The following is a 12,510-nucleotide window of genomic DNA, read 5'->3' as shown; positions in this document are numbered from 1 at the left end:
TTTTTATTGTTTTTGTTTTGTTGAACTTATGTATTTTAATATAATACATTCATTATCTTTGACAGTAATTTATATATACATATACTTCTGCTATATTTGGAATTTTGCTTGCACCTCTTTTTTTTTATTGAATTTATTTATGACATTTTTCATAGACCAAGAGGGAAGAAGGAAAAAAAAAAAAAAATCCCTGCCGCCTCCCATTAAACCTAAAAAGGAAAAACATAGAAATATATTGTACAGCCAATGCCATATAAAAACAGTAATATAATCAAAAATACAGAGTCATACCTGATAACAGTAGATTCAAATATCTCCTTAATTAAAATATTCAACCATCTTTCAACCATCTATCACATCACAAAAATTCTAAATAAAACTCACCCGCCGGGTGCCAAGTCTTCAGCATTTGGAGTCTCACCCCCTCCAACAACATAATACTATATTATGATAAAACTAAGAATATATCTATTGTTATAAAACTAAGTGGGGTACAGACAGGAGCGTATTAGTGCCTGAGGGGGCCTGTGTGTAGCGGGCCCTCCTCTGATGAGCAACGTGCCCCTCCACATCCTACCTGGTGCCAGCATGTGTGTCCCCTCTCCTCCATGGTGCTATCTTCCCAGTGATATTCAGGAAGATGGAGCATTCACACACAAGATAGCAGAGACTCTGGTTCAGTGCCAAATATCTTTCCTTTCACTGCACAGTGCCATCAAAGTGTAAGTGATGAACAGGGGGAACATTTTCACTAAGACGTTCTGACAATGGAGCATCGCTACCAAGGACGCTGGGACCCTGCAATGACGAGAACCACTGCTGCTTCCTTTTTAGAGAGACTAATGAGACACTTCAATAGCAAAACGTCAATATCCTGATTCTCTAGAGCAAAGTGACTTTACATTTTATCTTTTATTAACAATTACATTACAGCTAATTTGGGTTAAGAGTTTCTGAATTTTAGTTTCTGCAGTTTTAAGTGTTTCTGTAGTTTTATTAGTATTTTATAAATGTATAGGATGAGAATCTATCAATTCTATAGAAATTCATTGAAATTTGCACTTATCTTAGTTTTTTCAGATATAGCTATTACCGCTTTTGTTATTTGTGAGTACAGTATCTCATAAATGTAACGTGAAAGAGAAAATCTGATTTTTCTACTGAATTCAGCATCCCTACATTAGGCACAAACATATATTCACATGCCAGACGCAGATAAGTTTTTCAATTTTGTTGATTTGCGTTATCAGTTAAACCAATATTTAACAATGATTGCTGGAATCAGCGCCACCATTAGATTTAGAAATATACTAACAAAGAGATATAGGACCGTATTCAATTAACTTCACACCTGTGATACATTTTCACATGCCGGACTTTTTACCTACATCGTGTGTTTTGCATGCGGAAAAGTATCGGGTGCGCTCCCACTATTCGCCGTATTCAATTAGAAAAGATGCGAAAACGGCACAGGCGAAAATGAAACAGGTGAAAAGGATAAGTTACTCACTGCAAGGCTTCATATCACCATTATAATCTACATTGCCTGTGAGGTGTGATGCAGGGTGCAGTGATCCAAGATTCTGACAGGACCTGCTCTACACTTCAGCCATCTGGATAGCAGGCTCAGACTCCTTCTAGTCACTCCAGCTCTCCTCACGGTTAGGACTAGACTATACAACGCAGATGGACCTGTGACTTCACACCCACGTGCCCAGCCTGAAAGGGGGAGGGGCGGGGATGCTAACTGGGGACCAAAAGTGTCCCCTTGCAGGCTCGCTGCGCTCGCCATGCTTCGGGCACGGTGGCACGCTATGCTCGCCACAAATATTTATTCCCCCTCTATGCCCTAGTGGACGGTAACGCAGAAGCGGTCCAGCCTCCTGCAGCAGTCACGTGGTGGATACGTCACAGAGGTCCTTTCTCCAACTAGGAAATAGCAGCAACCCTCTCCTCACAGCTCTGTCTTCCCACCTAACAGGCTCCGCCTCCGCAGTTCACAGGTCAGCCTGCCTTCCTGCTCCTCTCTCACTCTGGGCTCTCATTAACTAACTTAAACAGGACAGAGTTCCCCCTAAAACTCAGTTGGAAGAGTCCTGATCACATGACCTCTCCTGCAAGTTTATTACACTAAGTTCAATGGAAAGTGCCATTATGTCCTTGTTTAAGGGGTAGTTAATTGGCATAAACACACAGCAGTAAAGCACCATCACTGTACCATAATACATAGATATTTATATATATTCACAACAGTACTTCTTTTCACCATTTAATATGTACATATATGAAGTTACATATAACCAGTAACTAGTTAGGTGGAAGAAAGGGCTCTTTCTCTCTGTTTAAATACTGGGGTGCCACATACTTCCCCGCTAGAATGATGCCTATCCCCAGGCATCGGCCCATACCAACAAGTTTATGTAACAGTGTTTATAAACATCATCATCCAGGTACACTCTATCCTAGGGGTAAAACACCTTTGTTGCGCTTTCTAGACCTGCATATAGCCTGCTGCACCCTAAACATGAACTCCTCACCACTTATAGTGGTGTACCCACTATTTGGGCCATGTTCCTCTGGAGAAAGAGATGTCACGACCCCTTTATCTTCATTAGGGGTATCTACAGGGACATTAGACTCCAACCGTGACTTAATCAAATCTGGGCTATGGGCTTTAAGGGACCCCAATCCCTCTGTTGTGGCCATGTGAATCACCCTTTCAATGTCTCTTTCCCGGTCACTGGTACTAAAATTTGCCTGATTGAGGTAGGCCATACTAGTATGAATATTCTCCACTCTAGATTCACTCTCGGGTACTGGCTCTGGAGAAAGTCGAGTCCTCCCTATGTTCCTCCAACCCTGCTCACCCAGGTTCTCCACAAATTGTTCGTCTGTTCTTTCCGATAGTTCACTCTCCACTTGGTCATCAAGGTATTCTTATCTGTGTCATATGATCTCGGTAAATAAGGTGGTAGGTTGCAATTTGTCTGGTAAAGCCATTGCTGATTTGTACTTTCTACCATACTTTCCGCTTCTCTAGGTTCCTCTCTATGTTTGGAGTAGTGGTAGTCTTGCTGGTAATTACATGGAGAACCTCTGTGATGTGAATGGCACAAATTACGCTTGCAAAGTGTTGCATATCTGCTGCCTTGAACTGGAAAGCTACCAGGACCGGTCACATTTGCTGCCTGCAGGCCATTTCTTCCCTCAACAATATCAAACTCTACCATCTCTTGCTCTCCCAAACTGCGGAGGTACTTCCTGGGATTGTTCTTTTTGATAGCTGTATAATGGATGAACACGTCTTCCTTGATGTCATGCCGGTTGATGAATCCATATCCTCGTCGCACGTGGAACCATACAACATTCCCTGTAATCCTTCTTGCACTGATTGATGTAACATTATCTGCAGTTAGCGTGTTCACAAATTTGATTTGGTTCTGTATCACTGCGCTCGAACTCGCATCTCTGGGTTTCCCTTCCTCCATTTGTAGACCCATTCTGGTCCTCAGGCTCTCTCTGGATGCAATAGCGTTCAATGTGGCCGCTTTGCCGGCAACCTCTGCAGATGGGCCTCCCTTGTGAGTCGAATTGATCTGTTGTGCATCGACCTGAATCTCGTGGGATATCCCAGTTTGATCGGTTTCTCCTGTCACGGTCTTGGTGCCACTCTCTGTGCCTGGCTCCAGCTTGTTCCTGACGGATCTCTTTCACCTCTCGACCCAGCTCTGACATATTTTGCATTAACTCTGTGATTTTACTTGTAAGAACTCCAATCGGATCGTGACCAGACTGTACTTGTTGTGTGGCCGTCCCCTTAGGAGTTAGGGGTTCAGGTCTCAGGATCTGGCTGACCTCACCCCAGTTCTCATCTTCTAAATGTTCTAAAGATTCGTGATCTTCAGGGTCAGCATTCTGGTTTAGACCAAGGATCTGCAACACCTCCTCCTTAAACTCAGAGAAAGAGCATTCCGGATTCTGACGTCTCCACATTCTTAATTGGGAACATGTCGCTTCTCCTTGTGCCCCTTCAATAAATAAGTTGATGAGGGTTTCATTTTCTTGTTCTGCCTCTCGTGGTTCTAAGGCTTGAATTGTATGCATGGCTTCCAGTAGGCTCAGGGCAAACTCCCTTAATGACTCCTGAGGTTTTTGTTTTCTAGCATAAAGACGACTTTTAAGTTCTGACAGGGAGCGTGAGTCAAAGATGCTGGCTAATTTTTGAAATATGGCTTCCACCGTTTTGCATTGTGCATCAGACCACGCTTTGACCTCACGTCGTGCAGGCCCTTTCAGTTGTCCACACAAGATCTCTACTGTTTGCACGTCACTCAGTGGGTATAGCCTAAACATAGACTGCATTTTGTCTTTAAATTCTTTGAATGTACTCGTACCTGGTGTACGTGCATCTCCCGAGTACGTCGGTAGCCATGGGGCCCCAAAATAATACTGCATGGTAATAGGTGAAGTCTCTGTCATTGGTAACCTCCGTCTGTTGGGTGAGGCATTTGTTGCAGGTAAAAATCTTCGGCCTGACGTTGATGTAGAAGATTGGGGTTCTGACATCTGGTTGGTTGTAATCTGTTTCAATCTTTGGCCTGACGTTGGTGTAGGAGATTGGGGTTCTGACATCTTGTCTATTGTAGTTTGCTTCGATCCTGTTCGTGACGCCAAGTTGTGGTAACCACTTTTTACTAACGACCCCAAGTGTGGTAAAATAGTCACACAGAGATAGAGGACACATGATATAAACAGCCTGCTGCCCCCTCATTCTCATTATTACTGTAACACATACATGAGGCTGGAACATGTAGAATATTGGGAGGAAAAGCTTGTGGGGCCTATTCATCAACACTAAAATAAAGTTTTTAAAGACATTTTCCTTAATTAACGTTATTTTAGTATTCATGAACACACTTAGCACAGGAGATATCACTGATATCTCCTTGCTAAGTCCCACTGCGTTAATTTCCACACTCCCCATACATTAGTACATTAGTATGGGGATATGAAAATTATGCTATTCATCAAATTCCGAAAATTATGTATTTTCCGAATTTGATGGAGTTACTATCCACCACTGTGAGGTGGCAAATAGCAAGTGACTCTTACCTGCTTCCAGCTGGTGAGGTCCCCCGGCATCTTCCTCCGGCACTCTGGTCCGTCCTGTGGCTCCTGGAGCTGTGCAGACACGTGTTCTCCCAGCAGAACAAAATAAAGTTTCGAAAAAAAAATATTTTTTTTCTCTAAACTGTACTGTGGGCTGCTGGGAGAACACGTGACAGCACAGCAGCCGGAGGCGCTGCATCGGGCAGGTAAGTGCGGGGACAGGGGGAGAGGTGAGCGGGGGGGGATTGGGGGGGACACAAACTTACCGCCGCTGTAGGCAGTGCTGTGCAAGTGCTGGCTTTATGAATGTAACAGTGCATGCGCAGCACGGATTCCAGCTGTGGTAAGTTAGTGTAGATAGAGATAACTATCTATTTCCCGAAAAGCTGTCATTGCAAAAATGACAGCTTTTCAAATAGATAGTTATGGGGAGGAGGAATGATGAATTCCTCCGGTAATTAGGTAGAACTCCATGCGAGTTCTAAACCTAATTACCTCCAGAGAGTTTTAAGGTATGATGAATAGACCCCTATATGAGAGAAGATGATGCTATACTGTATTAGTAGGAGGATTTGAAGTTACATTATTACTCTCTTCCCCCTGTGTGTAGTCAGCTAGGCCTATAGTCCTGCAAACGTAGCTGCATCCCCATGTTATAGCTGCAGTTCCCCCAGCAGTATGTGGCCCTCATGTGCTAGGAGAACATGTCACTGCATCCCCATGTTATAGCGGCAGTTCCCCCACAGTATGGGGCCCTCATGTGCTAGGAGAACATGTCACTGCATCCCCATGTTATAGCGGCAGTTCCCCCAGCAGTATGTGGCCCTCATGTGCTAGGAGAACATGTCACTGTATTCCCATGTTATAGCGGCAGTTCCCTCAGCAGTATGGGGTCCTCATGTGCTAGGAGGACATGTTGCTGCATTTCCACAATAAAATATGAATTGCAGGCGTACATTTATGGATGACAGATCACTTATCTAAGCTTTATTTTATAAATAAGTATTCAGTATTACCATATAGAAAAGAAAATAATTTATCACCACAGGACGTGCGCAGAGATGAATCCCTATAAAAGACCATACTATTAGAGTGACTTTACTAATCACTGCTGTATAGATGTAGGAACCCCCCTCATACCTGCACCCCCACATCTCAGCCGGAGTGTCCAGCAATTGGGCTAGGGAAAGGTTTGTCCTATTCCTGGCGCTGTGGTCTATGCAAATAGCATACCCATGTGAGTGTTGTATCTACAGTACACAGGCATCAGGCCCTATAACTCATGGTGGCAGAGTATGCCCATCCCAGCACAATATGATTTCATGTTTAATATGATAAAATTGATTCCCTTGTGCTAAATATGCCACATTACTACATTTATGGCATAAGGGATAATACTCTATGTATAACTGTGTAGAAAAGTCAGAGTCTATTTCATCCAATGAGATTCAGTCATGTTCTAATAGTATATAAATGAAAGCAAATGTCTGATTGGCTGCTATGGGCAACACCAACTCTTCTTCACAGTTACCTGCAGAAAAGTCCATATAAATATTGCCCACTATATTATATAGCATGTCCCCATTACTGCTTCTCATTGCAGAGGAGGATTGCACCAAGAGGTTCCTGGAATTAGACAGCTGCAAGGAAATGTCAGACAAGGTATTCATGTTACTGTTACTGGGATCGATATGAATGACCGTTGGACGTATGCCCGGCAGTTCAAATCCCGACAGCAGAAGACCGGTAGGCATCCAAATCCTGATCGGTAAGTAGACTATTTAACCCTAATCCTCTCCCCCCCTAACCCTCCCTTAGGGGTGCCTAACCGTAACCTCCCCCCTAGTGCCTAACACTAACCGCCCTTTAAGTGCCTAAACCTAACCCCCCCTTTCCCTAGCCTAACTCTAACCCTCCCTGGGGGGGGTGCCTAACCCTAAGTCCCCCCCAGGGAGCCCCTAACCTAGCCCTCCCCCCAAACGGCTGTCCGCGCCTGCCGCCTGGCTTACCTTTGTAAGAGCTCCCGGCATAGGCAAAATGACAGGCGTCAGGAATTCAACGCCTGTCATTAGACCCCTGCCGGGATTAAACAGTCGGGAAGCCAGCGGTCTGCATTTCGACCGTCGGCATCCTGACTGCATCCCCTGTTACTTATCTATTACTATTTCCTTATATTCTTACTCAGTAGTGTGTAATAGGTGGGAAATAGGACTGCTGAGGTAAGTACATACACACGCGTTTCTCCATTGTGACTATATAACTGCTATTTCTATCCTAGTACCTGCTGGCAGCTGCGTTGGTGTATTTCCAGAGATCCAGCCTGACTGTCAGTGAATACACCTGGCTAAATTTTTACAGCGCACTGTAAGTATTTCCCCTGTGTGATTAGTCAGATACAGCTGGAGACTTATTAGCCAAGTTATAGGTTATTTTCTGACATAAATACTAGTTATTGTGTCCACATAATAATGGAGACAGGGCCAAATGTAATAAGATGTGATCTGTCAAAAGTGCAGATTTTCTGTTGATATATGCAGTTGGATTTAAAGCAGAAATGTATAAGAAAAACCTATTCCAGGTTGGTTTTCCTTTAATATGATTGCCGCTTTAAGTCCAGTGGCAAAATGAAAAATCTGCACTTTAGACAATTTGCAGACTATGGGGCCTATTCATCAACGCTAAAATAACGTTTTTAAGGACATTTTCCTTAAATAACGTTATTTTGGTATTCATGTAGCCACTTAGCACAGGAGATATCTCCTTGCTAAGTTCCCCTGCGTTCATTTCCACACTCCCCATACATTAGTATGGGGATGTGGAAATTGTGGTATTCATCAAATTCCGAAAATTATCAATTTTCGGAATTTGATGCAGTTACTATTCGCCACTGTGAGGTGGCGAATAGCAGGTGAAACTTACCTGTATCAGCGTGTGCAGGTCCCCCGACGAGTCCCTCCGGCGCTCTGCTCCGTCCTCAGGCTCCGGAGGCTGGTCTGTCATGTGTGCTCCCCAGCAGAGCACAAGAAAGTTTAGACAAAAAAAAAAAGTTTTTTTTTTTTTCTAATCTGTCATGTGGTCTGCTGGGAAACCACATGACAGACCAGCAGGATGGAGCCGGAGGCTGCTGCGCGGACAGGTAAGTCAGGGGGGGGGGGGGGAAGGTGAGCGGAGGGGGGTGGGGGAGTACACAAACTTAACGCATCTGCAGGCAGTGCTGCGCATGCGCTGGTTTTACAGATGTAACAGCGCATGCGCAGCACTGTTTCCAGATGCGATAAGGTAGCGTAGGCAGGGAAAAGTATCTATTTCCCGAAAAGCTGTCATCGCAAAAATGACAGCTTTTCGGAATAGATACTTATGGAGAGGTGGAATGATGAATTCCACCTATAATTAGGTAGAACTCCATGCGAGTTCTAAAGCTAATTATCTCCAGAGAATTTTTAGGTTTAATGAATAGGCCCCTATTACATTTACCCAATGTGTCCATATCCCACATTATACAGAAACTATGAGTGAGAGACTTTCCGGAGCTTATGCACGATAGTGTATTCTGTAGCTGGTATTAGCTATAGGAATCTATGGGCTTCTTTACCCATAAACCCTCAGAGAAGGAACCAAAGGACGATTGCACAAGCTCAGGCCCCTGGCTGCACATAAACCTGGAAGTAAGATCTTTGCCAGGATAGCTTTACATCAGAAGAGCTGTCCTGGGAGGTAAGTTATTATGCATACCAGTGTTACTAAATGTCGATATGCATCTATAGGAAACGGACAGGGGCTGCTCAGCAGCCCTGGCAGTCTCCCAAATGCACGTGCGGTAGGCGCGTGCGTAGCCTCACTCAAAGGGGGGTGGCTGCATCTCATGGGAGCATGGCCTAGCTGCACGCAGCCATCTTTCAGTGTCCTGGTTGAGCAGAGTGCCAGGAGGTGGAGCTGCTCGGCCAGGGGTTGCAGCCGGATCGGCCAATCTGGCCATCGGCCCTTCGGGCATTTGGCAGAAGAGTCAGATGTGCAGTCCGGCCCTGGTGATGTATCGCATAGTATATGCAATACTTGGTACATTCCGCCTATGAGAAATGTATCAAACCTTCTTAAGATTTTAGGAGTGCAGAAGTGCAGAAGTTGCCCATAGCAACCAATCAGCTTGTACCTATCATTTTATTGTATATTCTTGATAAATGCTATCTAGAAGCTGATTGGTTGCTATGGACAGCTTCTCCACCCTTGGTGCACGCCTGTAACAGAAGATGTGTGGAGAATTCTGTTCTCCTCTGAGCATGTACTGGGCCTGGTGCATCCATTTAACTAGACATGGGCATAGATCAAAGTTCTCCTTTATGCATGTGCTGGGCCTGGTGCACACATATAACTAGACCTGTGCACAGACCCCAGTTCTTTGAGCATGTGCTGGGCCTGGTGCACACATGTAACTAGACGTGTTCACAGACCCCTGTTCTTCTCTGAGCATGTGCTGGGCCTGGTGCACGCCTGACACTGGAAGTTAGATTTAAGAAAAAAGTTTTCAATTATGAAAAAATGTGGTAGATTTAACCTATGTTATATTATATCTAACACCTCTTTCCAGAAAGTACAATTCATTTCTGGGGGTGATATAATGACCCCATTCTTTTTATAAAGGTCCAGCCAGAACCAAACATTTGCTGTAATAATGATACATTTTAGACAGTACTTCCTGTTACGGCACGCACCTTACGCCTCATGGTCTGATTCTGTAGGTATCTTGCAAACCAGATGGAGGAGGATCACCAGCAAATGGAATTTCAGATTGTCCGGTTTAGACCACTCATCAAGAGGTTCTGGAAGGTGAAGGACGCCCGTGGCACAGAATGCAGCACAGAACATTTGTGACTCAGGAAGAACTGGATGAGTTATGTAACACGGTACAATGTGTGTTGGAGATATGTGTGTACAGGTGCTGTGTATGGCAGAGTTATCTACACATCAGCTCCCGTATCAAAATGAGCAGTGTAACGTTTCATGTATCTAAGGAAAAACATTTAATTCCAGTGTAACAATATGAAGTTCTGGAGTATTTGGGGAGAACATATTTATTGTGCTTTGTGCAGGTTATTGATTTCAGACTTTTCAGCCCCTGCTAGTTACAGTATGCTAATATCCAAATACATCTGAGGACGAATTGTTTCTGGGAAAGGCATTTATATGGCCAATGCTCTACCCACAGGGTATTCAGAGTATGCTGAAGAGCTGAAACAGAATCCCACTTACAGATAGGCTTTGCTTCCTTGTTTTAAACTCATCGATGTAGGGGGATGTAGCTAAGTTTCCGGCATCTGGAATGCCGGCCGCCAGAATTCCGCCGCAGAGAGCTCAACTTGGGATTAAAGATAGGCATCTAAATCCCGATGCCTATCTCTAGCATGATGCCGACGCCATCTCTAGCACGATGCCGAAATCCCAACAGCCGCCATGCCGAACGAAGGTCAGCGGGGTATGTTAGGTGTTAGCCAGGGATGATGTGAATGACAAACACTCTCTGTACAGCGCTGCAAAATTGGTGGTGCTATATAAATAAATTATTATAACTATTAGGAAGACAAATGGCCTGATTCAGCATGGATCGCTATTGCGATTGCGGCTGCGTAATCGTACACAGTTCTGCTGCAAAAATATGCTAATGTTAGCAATTGCTCAGCCAGCATAGAGATGCCCACTACCGCTTTCTCACATCCAAATACCTCGCAGTCCTACATACACATCCGTAACATCGGACACTCACTCAGAATTACAGCAGCTCTGACCTGGCTCAGATATTGCACGTCTCATCGCACACAGTGAGTACTGAAGCTGCGTATGCCATTGCAGTGGCTAATTTATGCACGCCCATGCAACAGCGTTCAAATGGACAGACACCTGCGTTTCTCCAACCGCTACCCTGTCACCACTCCCAAACGCTCACGGCCTGTCACTCACTCTGCTATGGCTTTCTATCTGCGTGCGTGATCGCAGTGCTATCCTGCTCACGCGCATTGCTGTGCTTGCGCAGTACGCACCATCAGCCGGTCTGCACACGCGGTTGCAATTGCGATCCATGCTGAATCAGACCCAAAGTCAGTAAAACAATAAACCTTTACTCAACATTGAGGAACATTAAACAAAACAAAGCTGTCCCTCTGTAGATGGGGATCTCTCCAAGGGGCCCATTTATTGATTAGCTGGTTTTAATTATAATTTCTTATCATGGCAATAAGAAATTATGTCCCCGGGATGCATTAAATACACATGCAGGGACATGGGCTCTGGTAGGAGTCTGATCCTATGATGTGTAAAAGTAAAGTGACTGCAAATGCAAACAGAACCTTCTCCTGATAACTTTTTATGAAAATATCCCACAAATATTCTTTGATAAATAGGTCCCTTATTATATATACCAGCATTTGAGTGACAACAAGCAACATTCTTATGTGAATTACCAAATTTGCCATCAGATGCTGTACAGTATGCATATCCATATATAGCCTTTCTTCGCTCGCTGCTTGGACATTGCAAGTACTCCCCTATCTGCTGCTGCTCTTATGGATGGATCTTTGCTGTTCAAAACACTTCTGACTGGATCAGCTCTGTACATTGTAATTTTTGCCTTCATACTACTGAACACCCTGTTTGTACTGTATTGCCTTTTTCCATTGCATTGCATCTGTCCACTTTTTTAAACATTCTTTATTTTAATAACTAATTCCTGCACCCACTACTCACACACCTCTCTTTATATATCACTTTTGGAGCTGCGCTCATACATTAGCAGCACTGTTCTTTTATCTGTATTTTTGAACATGTAACAACTTTTATCCACACTGTCTCTATATCACACAGCCTATACATCACACTGTCTCTATATCACACAGCCTACACATCACACTGTCTCTATATCACACAGCCTACACATCACACTGTCTCTATATCACACAGTCTACACATCACACCGTCTCTATATCACACAGCCTCCACATCACACCGTCTCTATATCACACAGCCTCCACATCACACCGTCTCTATATCACACAGCCTATACATCACACTGTCTCTATATCACACAGCCTACACATCACACTGTCTCTATATCACACAGCCTACACATCACAACGTCTCTATATCACACAGCCTCCACATCACACCGTCTCTATATCACACAGCTTCCACATCACACCGTCTCTATATCACACAGCCTCCACATCACACCGTCTCTATATCACACAGCCTCCACATCACACTGTCTCTATATCACACAGCCTCCACATCTCACTGTCTCTTTATCACACAGCCTCCACATCACACTGTCTCTATATCACACAGCCTCCACATCACTGTCTCTATATCACACAGCCTCCACATCACACTGTCTCTATATCACACAGCCTCCAC

At 44.2% G+C, this 12,510-nt stretch overlaps 1 protein-coding gene across 1 annotated transcript; it reads right to left on the bottom strand.

The window, feature by feature from the left end:
* Positions 1–203: 203 nt before the first annotated feature.
* On the bottom strand, positions 204–4,566 carry LOC148538506 (uncharacterized). Its single transcript, XM_088455610.1, has 3 exons — positions 3,450–4,566; positions 2,868–3,406; positions 204–209 (listed from the first exon to the last, which is right to left on the bottom strand). Exons 1-3 carry the CDS (start codon positions 4,564–4,566, stop codon positions 204–206), a joined length of 1,662 nt encoding a protein of 553 aa, XP_088311736.1.
* Between the last annotated feature and the right edge of the window lie 7,944 nt (positions 4,567–12,510).

The sequence above is a fragment of the Taudactylus pleione genome, unplaced genomic scaffold (genome assembly GCF_031769625.1).
Source record: "Taudactylus pleione unplaced genomic scaffold, aTauple2 ptg000040l, whole genome shotgun sequence".
In the NCBI taxonomy this organism is placed as follows: Eukaryota; Metazoa; Chordata; class Amphibia; order Anura; family Myobatrachidae; genus Taudactylus; species Taudactylus pleione.
Note: the sequence above shows the minus strand (reverse complement) of the source record. Positions and strands in the feature narration are given on the sequence as shown.